This window comes from Microtus pennsylvanicus, chromosome 20, assembly GCF_037038515.1.
Source record: "Microtus pennsylvanicus isolate mMicPen1 chromosome 20, mMicPen1.hap1, whole genome shotgun sequence".
NCBI classification, from domain to species: Eukaryota; Metazoa; Chordata; class Mammalia; order Rodentia; family Cricetidae; genus Microtus; species Microtus pennsylvanicus.
This window is the reverse complement of record NC_134598.1, coordinates 35,852,213-35,872,710: the sequence shown is the minus strand read 5'-3', so window position 1 is coordinate 35,872,710 and position 20,498 is coordinate 35,852,213. Positions and strand designations below refer to the sequence as shown.

At 48.1% G+C, this 20,498-nt stretch overlaps 1 protein-coding gene and 1 pseudogene across 1 annotated transcript in view; one reads left to right on the top strand and one right to left on the bottom strand.

Moving 5' to 3' along the window:
• Positions 1–20,498, bottom strand: part of Stab2 (stabilin 2) — a 140,399-nt gene that overhangs the window by 49,001 nt on the left and 70,900 nt on the right. The window contains exons 32-38 of the mRNA XM_075954612.1: positions 12,351–12,449; positions 12,154–12,261; positions 10,635–10,766; positions 6,327–6,455; positions 4,850–4,906; positions 3,210–3,302; positions 1,882–2,077 (exon numbers count right to left, since the gene is read on the bottom strand). Of these exons, the coding sequence (XP_075810727.1) occupies positions 1,882–2,077; positions 3,210–3,302; positions 4,850–4,906; positions 6,327–6,455; positions 10,635–10,766; positions 12,154–12,261; positions 12,351–12,449 (814 nt within the window). The remainder of the gene's footprint in view (positions 1–1,881; positions 2,078–3,209; positions 3,303–4,849; positions 4,907–6,326; positions 6,456–10,634; positions 10,767–12,153; positions 12,262–12,350; positions 12,450–20,498) is intronic.
• On the top strand, positions 14,758–18,222 carry LOC142839010 (activity-dependent neuroprotector homeobox protein 2 pseudogene; annotated as a pseudogene).

The following is a 20,498-nucleotide window of genomic DNA, read 5'->3' as shown; positions in this document are numbered from 1 at the left end:
ATGCTCGCGAATTAGTGCTTCTCTAGGTCCTGATCAGAAAGGCATTTATTTATTTACAGTGGGAAGTAGTTAACTGGTTAATGCAGAGGCTCATGATTGGTTAATGTGCTGAGAACAGGTGACTGTTGAGTGCTCAGCCCTGATCAGCACATTTATATCACACCTGTGGTGGTTTGAATAAGACTGGCTCCCATAGGCTCATATATTTGAATGCTTGGTCCCTAGTTGGTAGAACTGTTTTGGGAGGCTTAGGAAGTGGGGACTTGTTGGAGGAGGTGTGGCCTTGCTGGAGGAGGTGTGGCCTTGTTGGAGGCAAGTCACTGGGGACGGTCTTTGTGGTTCCAAGATTCCATACAGTTCCCAGACAGCTCCTTCTCTGCCTCATGCTTGTGGGCAGATGACAGTCATGACCCTCTGGAACCACAAGCCCCCAGATTAGACACTTTCTTTTGTAAGTTGTCTTTGCCATGGCGGTTTGTCACAGCCATTGAAAAGCGGCTAAGATGCCCTCCAGGCTCAGGGCACAGCATGGAAGAGGGGGTGGGAAGGACACGGCGGGAAGGAGTGCCATGATCACTGTCGTCTGGACACGATGCGGCTGTCCTGCGCCCATTAACTCAGATTGGCACTCTTATAGTTCAGGGTTCAGCCACTGCTGCCTGCACTAGACCTGCGTGACACTGGGCTCATCAACACCCAGGGATGGCAGGAGTTTGTAAAGCCCCACTCCTTCTGAGGGAGTTAAAGGTTACGGCGGGAGCGTAGGGTAGCCACTGGCACACTGACCTTGCTCAAGTAAATAACCATTGACCCAGTCTCACACAGGCAACCCTAATTAGATGCAGTGGTTCATAAAAAAGATATGAGGATAGGAGGGGTTCAGTGGGAAGGGCAGGGGAAGAGAGACGATAATGGTGGGAACCTTGATGAAAGAATATGATAGATATGTGTTTAGGAGGTTGTAAAAGAATAAACGAACAAACAAATACAAACTTGGTGAAAGCTATGAACGCCACTGCTCACCAAAAGCATTCAGCTCTGGGTCTTGGTGGACAGCATGGAGTCCCCCACATGGAGTTCTAGGTTAGGAAGTTCTACCTGAATGGAAGCGAGTCTCTCAAACAGCACCGGAAGGTAAATCAGCAGTCTAACTTAATGACATATGGCCAGATTTCAGCCACCCAGTTGTGTATTAGCTGAGTCTGACTTAGGTCGCTGGTGAAAGCAGCGACAGCGGAGGCGATGGTTTTAGGGGTCCAGAAAGGTGTGCATCCAGAATTGAGGTCAGCTTCTCATCAGCTGACCTTGGGGAAACTCATTCACGTTCCTGGCCTTAATATGCTTATCTGTGAGATGGGTGCAGCAGCCCCAGTGCAGGTGGCGTTCCTTTGGGGTTAAATGAGTCGTTAGGACAAATCTGTCCTCACCGCCCCCCCCAACTAACTATTGAGCGAGCCCACGGAGAAAGTTTAATCATGGTGATTAGCATACACAGGCAAACTGAAAGACGGAGTTGGGCTGGAAATGTCAGCAAACAATTGGGGGTCGGTGGATACATCCAGATCAGTGATGGGAAATGTTTTCGAACACTGCTCTACACGAATGAAACAGCACAGGCTTCAAACAAACAAACATCAGCGACTCTCACTGTAGCCCAAGCTGGTCTCAGACTCAGGGCATTTTCTTGCTTTAGCTCCCCAAGTCCTGAAACTACTCTAACTGGCTCACAGAGTCTTACACTTTGCAGTATAATGCTGGGTCATTGCCACTGCCCAAGGAGAAGCTGGGCAGAGGGTATTGAAGCTGCTGCTCTTCCACCCCACGCTGCTGCCCAGTCTGGAGGACTGAGGGGGTTGGGGTCTGGGCAGGGGCGATGCTCACCTTGGTCACAGTGGACACCGTACTTGCCCTCTACACAGGTCTCGCAGGCTGTCCCATTGAAGCCCTGCTCACATCTGCACGTGCCGATGCCGTTCACGCCGTCCAGACAGAAGCCGTTCCCAGAGCACACATTCTCATCTTTCCTGGGGCAGGCTTGGCATTGTGGGCCAAAGAAGCCGGCACAGCACGCTTTTGTCTGAAAGGGAAGGACGAGGTGGTGCATGGTTTATCTTCTGCTCTGGGGACTCCTGGGATCCCGTGTGAGCCCGCCTGTTTCCTAGACTCCAGGGTTTCTTAGGGACAGGGGACAGAGCCCTCTGAGGAGGGAGTGAGGCTCAGCCATGTCCTAGGTAGCTTGCCAGCCCCGCAGGCAGGGAAGGGGAAAATCAAAAGTCATGAGATGAAAATGGAGAATGCCCAGGAGGGGAAGCAGGAAGAACAAAACAAAGGGACCAGGCTGGTGGTGCACGCCTGTCATCCTAGGACTTAGGAGGGTGGCCAGTGTGAAGCCAGTTCGGCCAGATTAAAAGTTTATTACTGTTGTTGTGACAGGGCCTCATTTAGCTGGTGCTACCCAGGAGAGCTGAACATCTTCTACTTCCTGAGCCTGGAGTTATAGGCTGGGGCTCCAAGCAACAAAGACTAACACAGGTGAGCCTGGAGGGGTGGGAGGACCCAACAAGCCTTCAGCACCTCCAAACCAGGGACCCTTCTGCTGGATGGTGCTTCATCTACAGAAAGAGTGGATGCTTTGGCATTCTCCGAGAGTCTCTTGTGGGTCAGGGAAGCCCCACTGGAGGTCTGTTTGCCTTCGCTGCCTTTATTATTAAGTGCAGTAAGACATAAGACTCTCTCCAGTCCCACGCTCTGCAGTGTATAAGCCCATGGAAGAAGGGGGCTCATCCTCTGGGGAAGAAGCAGGACAGTAAGTCATAAGGAAATTTCCAGAACATTCCAAAGTGACATTCAGAGATCCTGGGTATTGGGGTTCCATGTTCTGCATGACCGAGTGCCCTTGCTATGTCCTTTGTCTTCTGTTACATTTAATTAACTAATTAATGGCGCTAAGTGTCATCGCAGAAGCATGTGGTGAGAAAAGGGCCGGCCCCTTCACCTTCTACCCCAGGTTCCTCCTAACCCAGCTGAGGCTTGGCCTTTTACCCACTTTCTGATTGCGGGTTTTCCCACATTTTCCTGTCACCGGCACTACGACAGCAGTGATGGAGATGAGGAGCAGGTGGGGAAGAGCCCCGCTGAAGCACTCTGGGAAGCTAGTGAGCGAATGACTGTACTGATACTGGGCACTCAGAAGGCTCGCGCATACTCACGATGACGGTCCTCACACACTTTGGCTGGCACCCCAGGAAGATGGACCTCTTCCCCATGAAGTAAATGGTGTAGATGCACTTTCTGGTCTCGCCCTGTGAAGTCACTCCTTTAGTTAGGAAAAGAGCGTGCCAATTCCTCTAAGTGAGGAACTGGGTGACCCTTTTTCCCTAACATGTTCTGGAAAGGGTGGGTTGTGGCTTCTTGGTGCTACGTCATAAGCAAGAACACAAGCGAACCCCAGTGCTGTCCACTCTAGGGAGGGGGCAAAGCCCAAAGTTATACTGTAAAGCAGTGGTCGCCAAGAATGTTTTTCTAGAAGACTAAATCAAATTTGGAGGAATTTTTTAAAAAAGCCAGATAATAATATCCTTCCAGCCCCATATATTCATTAAGCTTAAGCTTTAATTTGTTTATTGATTTATAGTTTGCCAACTCCAAGAAAGAACTGTTTGCTTATAAAGATTTATAATATATACTCCCAAATTAAAACCAAGTGAGAGACCTGGTATTCGTTGTTTATCAAGAATTATACAGAGACTCATTCTCTGTCATGGTTGTTAGTGGAAACAGCTTTTATATAAAAAGAAGCTGCAAGAAACAGATTGGTAATAAATTTAAAGACGTGTCTACCTTTTTAACGTTTACACCTGTTTCTTTGGGAAGGTCAGTTGTGACTTCAATTATAAAAGGGAACCAGGTGGGAGGAGCCTATCAGGCTGGCTACGGGACAAGGAGAAGGCCATAGCTCATAGAGTAGCTTGCTGCTGTCCTTAATCAGTTAGTATAAAAAGATGTAGAAAGTGAAACGTGCTTTCTTGGATTGCATGGTGGTTTATGGGCCTCTTGCTATTTTCATTATGAATTAAATTTCCCTTAGTCCCTCACAATCCTGTATTCAAGGCTATGAAGACGCACACCAATGGGAGAAGGGTGCTCAAAGCATATTCTCCAGGCGTGACACAGCCATTGTAACCATGAGCTCACGGCTCTGGGCTTGCCCAAGACTGGGCCTGTGAGCTGTCAAGGACGGAGGAGGAGCCCATGGGGCCCTACTCTTCTAGAGGAAACTATTTGATGGATGGGGGGGGTCATTGTCTTCAGTTCTGTCTTCCTTGCTGGAGACACGTTCCCATCATGCTCTGTGGACAGTCCCACATCTATGGCGACAGTAACAGCCCTGGTTAAACTCAGTGGGACATGATACGAAAGAGTGTGGGCAAGAGACTGGCTTGAGTGGGCTGATGGGTAAGAGAGGCTGGGGGTGGGTTTAATCAGAATGTATTTTATATATGCTTAAGGAACTGACAAAGAATAAATTTCATTAATAAAAAGTAATAAAAAGATTAAAAAAAAAGCAAGTGAGCAGAGCCCAAGCTACCCCAGCCCCGATTCTGGACGGTCTATGCAGTGTGCCCAGCCTCCATAGGCTCCTGCTGCTGTGAGTTCCTCACCACAGGGGCCAGAACCTCCACCTGGAAGCCAAAGTAACCCCTTTCCTTAAAAAAATGCACAGTGCATAAAAAGCTAGAAATAAACCTAGGGAAGGAAGGGGACAGAAGAAAATACATGCTTTCTAATTTGGACTCTCTCTTCTCTGGAGACTTTTTTTTTTTTAATAAGATAAAAGTATTGTACTTACGAGTGGTTTTGTTCCAAGTGGGCAGATTGTTTCCTGGGAACACTTCCCACAAATTCCCTTGGTAAGAAGTATAGAGATAAAGAGGTCGTGTCAAGGTTATTAATTTCAGTGCAAAATGAAGCTGCAAATAAGAGTTTGGAGCTGCAGGTTTTAGAACATCTGCTCGGCCCCCCCTAGTGTTTTCTGGGACGGGCCTTTGGCTCCAGGTCTCACATGTCTGAACACTGCTTTCATCTACAGCAGTCCTAGGAATCCAATAGCCTCTTAAAACAGAGAGACATCGCCCACCTAAATCTGAATTCTCTAGCACCAACTGACTGATGCACTGAAGCCTTGTTTAGTGACCTGGGTCAGATGAAGAGACAATGTGTCACACACAGAGCCTGCCTTGACAAAACATGGTGCTGCTGGGGGCTGCAGGTCTGGAACCCACCACCAAAATAACACATACGGAGAACACAAGACAGAAAGGCAGAAACTTCTGAGTGCCACCTTCCAGATGGGTATGGGTCACTGTGTCTGTACTGGTTCCTGCCTGACAGTGAAGTGTCACTTTGTGAATTGTTTCTAGGGCCAAGGAGCCTAGATATGAATTCCGTCTCTGCCACTTGCAGAACCTCCCCTTGGCTCCTTTTCCATCTGTAGACTGGAGACAGTCAACGTCCTTAGTTTTTGGGGGGTGCTGTGAGGATCACGTGGGTTAACACATGTAAAGTGTTTAGAGTGCGGGGTTAAATACCTAATAAACCCCAGCAGCTGCTCCTATCACTGACAGGTACCGCACTGCGCACAGCCTGCAGCCATCGGCTTGTGCATCCGCCCCGCACTGAATTGGCTCATTTCCACATGCATCTTCTGGTCCACCAGCCTTAGTCAGTACCTGTCTCGGGTGAACCACTGACCTCTGCAGGGGAACTGAGGCTTCAGAATCTTGCTCAACACTGTCATTACCTCCCCTTCCCCAGGCAAGCTAGGCATAGCTCGTCCCATTAGGTGACAGCCTGCTGAGCTCTGGGCTGTGTCTGGCTCATCCCTGCCGTCTATAGCCTTGCATTCTTTGTTGGTACGCCAGAGATGCTCACAAAGCAGATGCCTCTTCAGTGCTCAGGATGGAACCCAGGCCTCACGCACATGAGGCCAGCACTTACTTCTGAGCTACAGCTCCAGTCATAACGAAGAAGGAGGTTTTGAGTTAAACTGAGATCACCTCATAGAAAACCCTTAAGTAAGACTGTTATTATTTAAAGATTTTTATTACATTTTGTGTGTGTGCGCGCATGTGTAGCTGTGTGCATGTTTGCAACTGTACATGTGTGGAGGACAACTTGCAGAATTCACATTGCTCCTCTCACCATAGGGGTCTTGGGGACTCTGTGGCAAGCACCTTCCCTCACCGAGACATCTCCTTGGCCCCATTTAAAATTTTTAAAAAATCGTAACCAATTATTTTCCCTGCTGGCCCTTGATATATACTTACTCCCACAATGCTGGTGTTGTTTTCATCACATCTGTTCTTCTGAATTTCCAGAACTTTCCCCAGACCGTGGATCACTCCTTTATCTGTGGCCACGTTGGTGTAGTTTATTGGAGCGTCATTTACAAACAGCTGCGAACGAGAGAATCGGACGTGGTTTTATTAAGGTGGTATTCAGGGAGATGCAGAAGACAGGAAGTGGGGCCCTCAAAAATATGACAACAGGCCGGGCGGTGGTGGCGCACGCCTTTAATCCCAGCACTCGGGAGGCAGAGGCAGGCGGATTGCTGTGAGTTCGAGGCCAGCCTGGTCTACAAGAGCTAGTTCCAGGACAGGAACCAAAAACTACGGAGAAACCCTGTCTCGAAAAATAAAAAATAAAAAAAATATGACAACAGTCTGGGAGATATTCCGGTTTGGCTGGCGTGGAAAAGGGGAATCTGAATCACAGTCCTGCAACTGGCCCTATGAAGCTGTGTGGTATTGGGCCAATGGCTTTCCCAAACCTCAGCATTCCTCTTAGTAAAGGAAAATGTCGCTCTACATCATCTCCAGGGCATGTCCCATCTCTCAGATTAACTGGTTTATGTTTGTTTTAAAATGGCCTCCTTAAGAGCCCAGGCTGTGCCAGCTGAGAATCTGGCTTTATGGACACGCTCGCCTGTGCTGTGTGGTCCACAGGCATGGGCGTCTCCCCTAACCAAGACACAGGGAACACAATGCATCCTTTCCAAGTGTCTCTAGCTCGTGGCTAATTTTCCAGCAACTCCCAGAAGGCAAAAATGAGAATGAGGATGGGTGAGGGAGAAAACTTAGTGCATGGAGCATAATGTGTCGGTCTTCAATAAGGATTTAAAATTCACAAAAGTATCAAATGGTATCATCAACGATTCTTAATGTTGAAATCGCTACTGAATATGATTGGCTGGCAGCGAAGGGATCTCTGTTTGGATGTTGGGGTATGTGAGGACTGAGCTCCACACTGCCATTTCAAGGTCAACGAACACTGAGAAAACCGTGAGGAAAACTCATTTAGGCTCAAATAGTGACGACAGCACAAACTTCCAGAACTCCAAGATGTTGCGCTATTTTTGAACACCCCGAGAGCAGAACATCTGATGTGTTCCTACTTAATTTGGCACTTAAAGGATCTGAATCGTTTCCACCATGAGATATATGCAGGGAATTAAGGGTTTCGTTGAAAATTTTACATAAACACACCTACTCAATTAGAAAGCACTTTCCCTCTGCTGCCATGGACACAGAGAAAGCAGAAGCAATGCTTCTATTGTTAAAATCTGCTCCAAATCGGGAGATTTCTGGGCTAATAGAAAATGAATGTCACAGCACTGACGGGAGCTCCATTAACAGCATTAATATTCATCTCTACCTCACGAAACAGAGAGGAAAGCACTGACGGGAGCTCCATTAACAGCACTGACGGGAGCTCCATTAACAGCATTAATATTCATCTCTACCTCACGAAATAGAGAGGAAAGACTAAAAATAACAACAAAAAAGCTTTCTATCAATAAGATCATTGCTATTTCTGAAAAAATAAGTTTATTTATAAGGAAAATGTATCTGCTAGACTCTGAACATGGATATGGAGTCAGAGTTTGGGATTAGATTATTCTACAAGCAATGAAGAAAGTAAAAGAGTTCTTTATAAAAATCTTTGGATGTTTTTTTTTTAATTTTAGTTTTGGATTTTTGAAACAGGATTTCTCTGAATAACAGTCCTGGCTGTCCTGGAACTCACTTTGTAGACCGGGCTGGCCTCAAACTCACAGAGATCTGTGTGCCTCTACTTCCCAAGTGTTAGGATTAAAGGCACGTGCCACTGCACCTGGATTTAACTAGATGTTTACATAATTTTTTAAAGGTTTACATACAAATTTATTTATTTCAATGATGGCATCAGTGAAATTTTAAAAGATTTTATCTTGTTAAAGGATCAAATAATGTTATTGCTTCTAAGACTGCACTATTAAATGCTCATTCCAATACGGTGTGCTTGCACTCTCCTGCTGCCTTCCATCTCCCTCTGGCAAGTCCTTGCTACGTAGCTGAGTGTCCTAATTACTGTCCTGTTGCTGTGAAGAGATACCCCGGCCAGGGCAACTCTTATAAAACGATGCATTTAATGGAGGGCTGGCTTACAGTTTTGGAGAGTTAGTCCACGCTCATCACGGAGGGGAGCAGACAGGCATGGCTGAGAGAGAGACAGAGAAAGACAGAGAGAGAGAGGGAGGGGGAGACAGAGAGAGAGAGACAGAGAGAGGGAGGGGGAGACAGAGAGAGAGAGAGAAAGAGAGAGAGAGAGATGGGGAGACAGAGAGAGAGAAAGAGAGAGAGAAAGAGAGAGAGAGGGAGGGGGAGACAGAGAGAGAGGGAGGGGGAGACAGAGAGAGAGAGAGAGAGAGAGAGAGACAGACAGACAAACAGACAGACAGACCGAGGGAGGGAGGGAAGGAATGAGGGAGGGAGAAGCTGGGTCTGGTCTGAACTTTCGAAACTTTAAAGCCTGCTGCCATACCTATTCTAAAAAGGCCACACCTTCTAATCCTTCCCAAACAGTTCCATTAATCAAGGACCAAGCATCCAAATGGAAGACCCTATGGAGGTCATTCTCATTCAAACCATGACACTCAGGTCACCTTAGGACTGTCTTAAACTTGTGATCCTTCTTCCTTAGCCTCTGTGATGTAAGGTAGTGCCATTTGGAAGAATCTTAACCAAGAAAATGCCTTTTTTGGATTGGCCTACATACGTAGGGTCTTTTCTTGATTGATGATTGATGTGGGAGAGCCCAGCCCATTGTGGGTGGTACTACCCCTGGGCAGGTGGTCTGTGGGTATGTAAGAAACAAACCGAGCAAGCCAGCAACAAGCCGGTAAGCAGCACTTCTCTGTGGCCTCTGCTCCAGAGCCTGCCTTGCCCTCTCTCATGGCGTTTATCACAGCAACAGAAAGCTTCACTAAGACTGTCTCCATAATCTCCATGCCTGGCTCCACAGTGGCTCTATTTTTTTTTGAGATGGTTTCTCTGTGTTTCCCTGGCTGTCCTGAAACTCACTTGGTAGACCAGGCAACAAATTTTTCTTCTGATAATTTATTTTAGAATTATATTGTTTCTTGTTAAATTTTCATACAGTTTTAAAATGTGGCATTTGCACTACAGGAGCAGAATTTTATATCACAACTATAATAACTAGTTTCAGGAAGTCTTTTTTATGAACTCTAACCATTTAACTATGTAGGTATCGTGTGAGGTGATCACTGGAATGCCACCGTGGTGGTGGATGTATTCCCATGATTATGCGATATTAATGGTCATTTGTTTGACTGCAGAACTTAATGTATATCACTAGTGTTACGGTTTAAGTAAAAATGCTGCGGATCCCCAAGTGGTTACAGCAGGCAGCGGGCCATGAGACGACGCTGCAGGTCCCCAAAGTGGCAGCAGGCAGGCAGGCCGAGAGCAACCAGTCTCAGGCAGGGACTGTGTGGTTTCCCAAGTGGCTGCAGTGGGCCATGAGGGGCAGCGAGTCCCAGGCAGGGAGCCTTGTGGTGGGAGAGAGGCCTCAAGGGGACAGCCAGTCCCATGAGGAGAGACAGATGGATGGGCACACCACGAGACCACGCCGCAGGTCTCCGAAAGTGGCTGGTTCTGGGCAGGGAGCTACGTGGCTGGCAAGAGACAGAGATATGGATAAGCACACCATGCAGAGTGAGGTTGGGTATTTAGTTAGTGGGTTATGAAGGGGAAAAGGAAAAAGGGGAGAAGAGCAGAGAAAGAGACACAGAGACAGAGAGAGATGGGGGAAGGGGAGAGGTGGGGAGAAGGGAGAGACAGAAGCTGACAGAGAGAGATGGAAAGGAAGGGATTCAGGCTGGAAGCTTAAGATCAGCTTGCCTTGGCAGGGAGGGAGTGGGCGTGGCTTGTCTCTTAAAGGGACAGAGCAGACCATTACAACTAGACTCCTGAATTCCTGAAGCCAGTGCCACACCCTGCAAGTTTTTTTGAGAAACAAACCTCCCTTCCATCTTGCAGACTGAAGATACTCTGTTGGGTTGAGTGCCTGTTACTGTTTGGACTCCAAAGTTGGTAGGGCTTGGCTGATCACATGACCTGTGAATGGGAGACTGAGCATGTCCTTTATCCACTGCTTTCTGATTCAAAAGAAACAACCTTTCCTTGTTGATAAGGCTTAGGAGGACAGGAATTCTTCCAGTATGGAAGAGATGAGGGTTGAGAGTCTCTGAGACACCTGCTCTTGAGTTTTTTTTTTCTTTTAAAGAGATGTACCTGATCATTGTGGAGAAAGAAGCCGAGGAGGTAGGAGAAGCCCAGCATGGTCTCTCGGTGCATGCCGTTGTGCAAGTCATTCTTCAGGAGCTTCTCCTCCAGGACCACGTGGTACCGAAGAACGTCTTCCTCCTGTGTCACACACATAAGGAGAAGTCAGCCAGTGGACTAGATTCGTCTCCATTGTGCTGGAGCCATGGAGCCGCAAAGAGAAGTAGTGCCTTGTCCGTGTGCAAGACACCAGAGCACAGAGGTATTAGGCAATAAGGCGAGCTGTGAATCTCCAGGTAGGACCGCCAAGAGCACCTAGACGGGCATGATCCAAGCAGTGAGTAGATTTTGAAAATGATTTCTTTGATATTACAAAGATTTCAGCTCCAAAAATTGAACATAAAAAGAGCTTTAGCAATTAATATCATAAAAATTATATACTTCTAAATAAAATAGAAAATATCACTGACAAGAACATGAAAATTATTCCAAATATTTTAGTACCATTAAAACAAAATATTCCCAAGTAGAAACATGCTTTCAAAAACACTATCCAAAATAACTGCAATCAATTATATCAATGCAAAGAGTTTTGAAATAAGAGAAAGTGCTGTTGGGGGGTAGTGGAGCAGACCTTTAGTCCTAGCACTTGGGATGCTCTCTGCAATTTTGAGGCCAGTTTGGTCTACAGAGTGAGTTCCAGGACAGCCAGCGCTGTCACCCAGATAGAAACTGTCTCAAAAGACTAAAAATACCAAAAAAAAAACCAACCCAGAATTACAGTGGCAAAGGGGTAATTTTTTTCTGACATTAAAAGATAACACTGTGGAGAAAATCTATCTGCAAATGCTCAAGTGGTTTCCACTTACATAATTAGTTTGGACTGTAATTATAGATAATTATAATTCTTTGATATGCAAATTAATATTTTCATATCCCTAATGAGATGTTAAGGACATTTTTTTTTCACATAAAAAGGGAATACATACTTTCATGGACACTAGGTAAATTATATTTTAGTTTCTTTCTTTCTCTGTTGTGGGACAATCCTTCTGTATACTTTGAATATGCATTACTCTCATTGGTTAATAATAAAGCTGATTGACCTATAGCAAGGCAGGATAAAGTTAGGTGGGACAATCAAACTAAGGACTAACAGAAGAAGAGGGGTGGAGTGGAGAGAGATGCTAACGAGCTGCCCAAGAAGCAAGATGCCAGAGGACTGGTAAGGCTACAAGCCACATGACAATACATAGAGTAATAGAAATGGGTTAATTTAAGATATAAGATCTAGCTAGAAATATGCTTGAGCCATTGGCCAAGCAGTGTTATAATTAATATAGTTTCTGTGTGACTATTCAGGTCTGGGCAGCCAGGAAACCAATGTGCAGTTTCTATCTACACTCTACATGTACACACATATACCCACACGCATACACACACATGCACACACCCACGCTCACAACCCCATTAAAAATAGAAGTCAATCTTAAAGAGAAAAATGTTGATGACGGCGGGTGATACTTACTAGAGTCGTGGCTTTCTTCTCCCTGATATAACTCTCGATGGCTTCATTGTTTGGAGCAAACACAGTGTAAGCGTCTGCAGCCTCGATCGCGCTTGCCAGATTGTATTGCTGCAAAGCAATGACAGGGCAACCAGTGAGGGCACTGCCCGGGCCCTGGCCGCTTCACAAGATGGTTATGCAGAGAAGATGGTACTTGCAATGGTATAGCCTCGGAAGATGGAGTAGTCCGGCATCTGGTCCAGACGGGTGAGGAGGTTTGGTAGGGAGCCAGTCAGACTTCTTTGGGGTACCAGCACCTGGGAACAGAAATCACCGAAATTCTATTTAGCAAATTTTGGTACCGTTTTCTGTCCACACGGAAGCCCTGTTGGGTTCTTTGGGCAGAAGTGACTAAAAACTTTTTGGTAATTTTCAGAACAAGTTATTCCAGGATGCAAAGTGATCACAATAGAAGAACTGAAAATATTCGTTCACTTTTAAGTTCTCCTTAAATTTACTCTCCATTTGGGGAAAACGTCCTCTCATGCAAAAGGCTTTTTAGCTCTCCTTAGGAATCCCCTCTAACTTTCATGAACTTAGCCTTTGAATTCTTTGCTTCTTATCCTGGGACCCTTAAGTCTACTATAAACCTGAATTTGCCTTATAAGAAAACATGTTGCTTGGTAAAAAGCAGGAGAGATAGGGCTATTTTCCATACATAGTTAGATTTCTGGCTGTGTGTGCATGCCATCCAGGCCTGGAGCCCAGGGCCTCGTGCAAATGTGCAAATGAGCTGTTGCTGAGACCTTCCCCCAGCTACGCGACCCCTCCCTTTTCCTCCCAATCTTCTCCTTCTAGAACCTGAATGCGGTAACATTTCTTTTCCTCCTCCCTGCAGTCTCGGCCGACATTGATGGGGCCCTGGTCGCCCTGGAAGAGCTCAGCAAAGGACAGGGGGGGCCCGACAGAGACAGTGAACCAAGACCCCAGAACGCCATCTGCTGGAGGAAGACTGAGACCGGAAGAGGAGGAGTTGAGGCCCTGAGGCACTCGCCATGCCATTGGCTGCCGGGTGTGAGTATGCAAATGAAGGAACGTCACTTCCGGAGCTCTCGGAATGCCATCTTCGCCATCTTCTCGCGGGTGACAGTGCAGGAAGACAGACTGGTGGTGAGCAGCGCTGACAGCCAGCTGAGGAGCCGGCTTCGGTTCCAGAGCCAGGCGGTGACCCGAGGTGAGTGTGTGGCTGGAGGCCATCGTGTGACTGGAGGGTGGGTGCCAGGCCATTGAGTGGCTGGAGGACGGGCTTGAGGCCATCATGTGACTGGAGGGCCGTCACGAGGCCATTGCGTGATGGGAGGGCAGGCGCGAGGCCATTGCGTGACTGGAGGGCGGGCACAGGGCCATTGCGTGACTGGAGGGCAGGCGCGAGGCCATTGCGTGACTGGAGGGCGGGCACAGGGCCATTGCGTGACTGGAGGGCAGGCGCGAGGCCATTGCGTGACTGGAGGGCGGGCGCGAGGCCATTGCGTGACTGGAGGGCAGGCGCGAGGCCACTGCGTGACTGGAGGGCAGGCGCGAGGCCATTGCGTGACTGGAGGGCCGTCACGAGGCCATTGAGTGACTGGAGGGCAGGCGCGAGGCCATTGTGTGACTGGAGGGGGGGAGACGGGTGTGAGGCCATTGCGTGATTGGAGGGCGGGCGCGAGGCCATTGTGTGACTGGAGGGCGGTCGGGAGGCCATTGTGTGACTGGAGGGCGGGCGCGAGGCCATTGCGTGACTGGAGGGCAGGCGCGAGGCCATTGCATGACTGGAGGGCAGGCGCGAGGCCATCATGTGACTGGAGGGCGGTCATGAGGCCATTGCGTGACTGGAGGGCCGTCACGAGGCCATTGCGTGACTGGAGGGCGGGCGCGAGGCTATTGCGTGACTGGAGGGCAGGTGCGAGGCCATTGTGTGACTGGAGGGCAGGCGCAGGGCCATTACGTGACTGGAGGGGGGGGGGGAGACGGGCGCGAGGCCATTGTGTGACTGGAGGGGGGGGAGATGGGCGCGAGGCCATTGCGTGACTGGAGGGGGGGGAGATGGGCGCGAGGCCATTGCGTGACTGGAGGGCGGGCGCGAGGCCATTGCGTGACTGGAGGGCGGGCACGAGGCCATTGTGTGACTGGAGGGGGGGGCGGGAGACGGGCGCAAGGCCATTGCGTGACTGGAGGGCAGGCGTGACTGGAGGGCGGGCGCGGGTGTGAGGCCATTGAGTGGCTGGAGGCCATTGAGTGACTGGAGGGCAGGCGCGAGGCCACCTCGTGACTGGGAGGGGGGAAGGGAGCGAGGCCGTTGAGTGACTGGAGGGCGTGACTGGAGGGTGGGCAAGGCCATCCGTGACTGGAGAGGGGGGGGAGGGTGGGCGCGAGGCCATCTTGTGACTGGAGGGGGAGGGCGGGTGCGAGGCTGCAGTGTGACTAGAGGGCGGGAGAGGGCGGGTGAGGCCGTCCTGTGACTGGAGGGCATGGCCGCAGGGCATGTCGGGGAGGCGGGAGGAGGCGGGTGCTGGCGGAGGAGCTGTGGGAGGAGCTGTGGCACTGAGCAGAGGCTCGCCTATTGCAGGGCCCACCGCTTCCGCGATGTTTCAAGTTCCCGTGGACTGCCAGGACTTCATCAGGATCCTGCGGCCGTGGGTGAAGAGCGTTCTCCAGGATGTAGGGCTGCAGAGCTGCCGGGAGTCCTTGCAGGCCCTTCAGGCCTTTGCCCCCGGGGACAGGTACTTCCTCAATACCTCCTGGCCCGACGTGGCCCCCAGGGGGCTTTTCAGAAAGAAGGTGAGATTCCGAACCAAGCCCTACTGCTGCACCCTCTGCTCACACTCAGCAGACATGCTCTCTTCTCTCAAAAACCATCTGCATCGGTGCCATGAAGACGAGGCCGACCAAGAGCTGCAGATCCAGTGCCCCGATTGCTCATTCGTTTCACGGCCCAGTGTGGTGAGCAGGCACTTCTCGTTATTCCACGAGATGGCCGTGCAGGAGCAGAGTGCCCAGAATGGGAAGCCCTTGAAGGGCTACATAAAACAGTTCACGTGTTTGAAGTGTAGCTTTTCCAATACCACCTTCGGTAGCATGAAGAAGCATGTGCTCCTCACCCATTTTCAGTTCTTACTTAATGCCTACGTTGGCTTTCAGAGTCAGGAAGAACAGGCGCAGCCAGAAGCCAACACTCTACCGGCTGGGAGATACTATTGTAAAAAGTGTGGCGCCACTGTGTGCAGCCTGGGTGGTCTGATGTCCCATATTCTGACATCAGATCTACACAAGGACTTGGAGAATAAGCTGCGGTCTGTGATCTCAGAACACAACAAGCGGGCTGGGCTTCTGAAGCAGGTGCCTGTTGCTCCAAAGCCACAGGCAGGCTTGGCCAGGGCAGCAAACAGTGCTCCGCGCGCAGCTGCTGGGGCAAAGCCACGTCGGTCCCGTCCTGCCGTGTCAAAGAACACTCCAGATCCAGCCATTGCAAAGTCAGTGACCTTGACCCAGCCTGTGACCACTGCCCAGGTACAGCCACCAGCGGGGGTCCCAGGCACATCCTGGAGCCTCACTGATTCTGTGCCTACTGCTGCCCAGTCCCACACGGCTGTTGTCTCCAGCCCTCTACCGGTGGGCCAGACCAGCCTCACACTGCAGCCTCCAGCTCCCTCCACTGTCCTCTCCTCAAACAGGGCTTCACCTAATAAGCCTATCGACCCTCCTGTACTGCCCCTGAATCAGCCCCTTGGGCCTGTGAAAAAGTCTGTTAGAATGAGCGATCTCCCAGTGAGTCAAGTGATCCCATCTGGGCTTTCATCCCTTACACAGCCCGTGGGGTCTGAAAGTCAACCAGCAAGACCTCTGGTCAGATCAGTGAGGCCAGCAAGCAGGCCAGTGGAGCCCACAAGCAGACAAATCAGGCCTGGTACCCTATCTTGTATTTCTGCCAGTCCTGGGGTTCTGCAGACCACATCACCAGGAGCAATTTCTGTGGGTCAGGTGGTCTCGTTGGCAGTCCTTCCTGAAGGTCAGATGTCCCCTGCTTCTGTGATGCCTGTACAGGTAGCAACTTCTGGGGTCCTTCCCACTGGCCCAGCAGTCCAGCCCAGGGTTCTCCATGTAGATCAGGCTGCCTCAGCACAGGCTCGCCCCTCTTGTCAGACAGTGTCCATTAGGGTTCTCCCTGCAGATCAAGTGGTATCATCTGGGTTGCATTCCCCCAAACAGCTGATGATCTCAGATGTCCCTGTGAACCGGGATGTGAGCTCTGGTATTCCTCTGCTTGGTCAGCCTGTTACATCAAGAGTCCTTCCTGCAGGCCCACCAGTTAGACCCAGTGTGCTCCAGCTTAGTCAGTCTGTTGGCACCGGCATCTTGCCAGTGAGCCAGCCAGTGAGAGCTGAAACTTCACAGAACACCATGTTCCCCAAGTCAGGCACTGTTTTCAGGAAGCTCCTCCCGACAGGGACACAGGTTAATGGGAAACCCATTTACATGCTGGACCCAGTGCCTGTCACTCTGCCTATTATTCCTCAGGGTGCTAGCCTCATGATTGTCACTCCGCCCCAGGTGCCCAACCAAGTCCTGTCCCCCAGTGTGGGTCCACAGATGTCCAGTGCTCTACCTAGCTTGTCCTCCTCTCGGGGGCCGGTAAACACTGCAGACCAGAATCTATTTGTTCAGGTCTCTTTACCCGAGGTGAAGGTGAATATGGTTATCAGGCAGGCCAAGCAGTGGAAAACCTGCCCAATTTGCAATGTATTCTTCCCGTCCAATGTCTACCAGGCTCACATGGAAGTGGCTCACAAACCAAGTGAGTCCAACTCCAGTGAGAAGCTTGAGCCAGTAAAGCTGGCAGTATGTGCGCCATTTCTGAAGTGGACAATGGAGAAGGCCGTGCGGTGCCTCTCCTGCAAATGCCTGGTCTCAGAGGAGGAGCTAATGTACCACTTGCTCACACATGGCTTAGGGTGCCTGTTTTGCCCATTTGCTTTCCACAGCCTGCATGATTTCTTGGAGCATAGCAGAATTAAACACCATGGGAGGAGGAAGCTGTCTTTGGAGTATAGTAACAGGGGCTTCCAGTTGAGCCTGGATGCTAATGGCGACCTGTTGTTCCCCTATCTTGATTTCATCATCACTCTGCCAAGAGAGAAGATGGGAGAACAGGAAGTCTGCCTGGCTATCCTCTCAGGGATACATTCCACATCACTGGTTCCCTTGTATGTTAAGGTGAGGCCTCAGGTTAAGGCTGTACCTAAGCTTCTTGGCAAACAAGAGCTGACCTGTCCCCTCTGTTTGAGCACATTCATGATAACCGAGGCCTACACGTTACATTTGAAGGACAGACACCATGTTATACCGACAGCCTGTTCAGTATTCAATTCTCCTGCCTTCAAGTGTGTCCACTGTTGTGGGGTCTACCCTGGAAGCTTAACTACAGCAGCTGTCACTCAGCATTTGCTGCATTGTGAATGTGCTCCCAAAGACGACAGCTTAGACCGACAAATTGGGTCCGGTTTTGTTGCAGGCAGTGAACTGCAGTTCGCCAATAGGGAAAGGATTCCTGATTCTAAGTGTCCAGTAAAGAGAAAGTGGCAAGATGGCCATCTGGGGGCAGAAGATGAGAAGAGGAATGAGAAAGTTTCCTTGCCTGTCCTAAAGGATGATGCAGCATCGGGTTCAGAGGAAGGGACTAGTGCTATGCTTTTGAAGAGACAAAGGATTGAAAGTACAATGGATGGACCGGTTGCTGATGATAATTTATTCCAGATCCTAGCATTAGATCCTAGAAAATACAAAGACTGCTCCTATGAGAAAAAAAGGCAGTTTCTTAAAGAGTATTTCCATAAGAAACCATATCCTAGCAGAAGAGAAGTAGAACTGTTGTCTTTACTCTTGAAGATGGAAAGAGTTAATGTGGCTTTGTTTTTTGGAACAAGAAGATATATTTGTTTGAAAGCAATAGAAGTCCACAGACCCTCAGTACTTCTAGGCTTTGATACATCTCAACTTAAAAATGTTAAACACAGACTGAGCTTTGAGTGTGAACCAGAAAACTCAGCTTAAAGTTCCAGGCAGTAGTTTGAGCTGACTTTGTTGTGCTGGTTTCTGTGGCTTTTTCTCCATGTTTCAGGTGCTCAGGAAGACTTGGATTAAGAAGCAAATGTTACTCCAAATGTACTGATTCCCGTAGTTCAGTCTCTTAGTGACTCTTAAGTGTAACCACTCCCCTGTCATGTGAATTAAGTTTTGATATTCCATATATGGCTTATTCTCCTAGTAGCGTCCATCAAATGATATGAACCTGAAATCTACAAATACTTGTCTTCTCCTTTCAGGAAATTTCTGCTTGTTTGTAAATGACTGGTTGAAAATAAGAGTATTGTTCGGAGTATTTTGGACATCAACCAAGAAGATAGCTATATTTAGAGAAAAGAGCATTGCTATGTGTATGACTTTCTAAGAATACAGTTTTAAAATTTATATTTTATTTTATATATGAGTATATGAGTGATGTGTATGACAGAAGAGGGCATCAGATCCTATTATAGATAGATGGTTGTGAGCCACGATATGGTTGTTGGGAATTGAACCAGGGCCCTCTGGAAGAGTAGCCAGTGCTCTTAACTACTAAGCCATCTCTTCAGTCTCTAGCTCTTTTTTTTGTTTTGTTTTTTATTTTCTTTGTTTGTTTTTTGAGACAGGGTTTCTCTGTGTAACAGCCCTGGCTGTTCTGGAACTCACTATATAGACCAGGCTCGCCTGGCCCTGCCTCCCGAGTGCTGGGATTAAAGGCGTGCACCACTACTGCCTGGCAAAGAATACATATTTGAACATTAAATTCTGTTAATATTAGCTTGCAATATTATACTTTTTATTTATATTTTCAGTTTTCTCCTGAAAGCTTTAAAGAATACAACTCATAGAAAAACTAAATGTTTTCATTATTAAAAATATCCCTATCTTAGGGTCTTGTAAGCAGTTCACAATAAGTGTTCCTTTATAAATCAAGAGTTTGCAGAAGCAGGACTGCATTCCAGTGTGGACTTTATAGTGACAAGTCATCTCTCCATTAAAAGATAAGACAATTTTTTTAAGCACATTTAGACTAGAAATCAAGAACACACACAGAGAACTCTTTCTTGCTTGAACTGTTCATAAACAGGTTGGAAGAAAGGTCCATGGACACATATACACTATTTTTGCCTCTGTGTGGACTACCTGGAATGGATTACAGGTTTCAGGCTTGTGGTAAAAGGGGTAGAGCAGGAGCTTTGTCTTTGTGGCTGGAGAAACTTAGTTGATGTGTTAGAGTTGGGAAGATGACATTTCCTCTGCCCCAGGTATCAGGCATTGCTAAGGAATCTGTATTGAATTACTGTGTTGTATCTTCTATGGATACCAAACCTTATGTTTTTTACACAATATAAGGCATCAACGTTGTGCGTAGTAACATAGACCAGCCCAGTTAGGTCTGGAGTCTTTGCCTTTTTTTCTTCTCCTGGCAAAACACTACTTGTGAGGAAGAAGATGTGCTCAGGAAGAAGAACAAACACAGACAGAGGAAGTGTACTTGATTTTTATTCTGAGGAAGGTGGTGATTGTGTCTATTCCCTATTGGCTGGGGTCTGACCTCACAATCTTACTCACTTGGCAAATCTGAAAAGAATTGGTGCACAGGAAGTGGAAGAAGGGGAGCAAGGAGTCACTGCTGCAAGGAGAGAAGGGCCATTGCTTCAGGCTATCCAACTCCTAGAATAGGAATAGTACTAAAACCTCTTAATTCCTTGTCCTAAATATAAGTTTTATAGTATTTGATAGAAAAGACATTTGATATTTAAAATTTTTCTTTTAAAACTGTTTTTTTTCAAACTCATTACTGTGTTGTTTTTCTTTCTGCCCTATCTTGGAATAAGAAACTACAATGGGGAGGAGGTACCTGTTTTGTAATAGCTTACTCAACCATCCTGAGTTAGATTCCTACTACAAAGGATTAGTTCTTTTTATTTTTAATTTTTTGAATTAATTCTTATGTATATTTCATTAGCATGGTTTAGGTGAGCCTGCCTTTCAAGGGATAGTTCTTTGACCAGGAGATTAACCTGCCTGCAATGAAATGCTAGGTTGATCATTGCCTTTCTCTGTGCAAAGGAGGAGCTTGTCTCCCTTCAGGTGAAGTACCAGAGTGCGGGGCTCCAGGAAGCATTACGGTGTGGCTATATAGATTTTCAGAAATGTAGCATTTGCATGCAATGCTTGTAACATGCACTCAGGCTGTTGTGAATCTTCTATAACTATTGGCTCACTAGTCAAATCTGAGGGCTGCTCAGATCTTTTTGTTG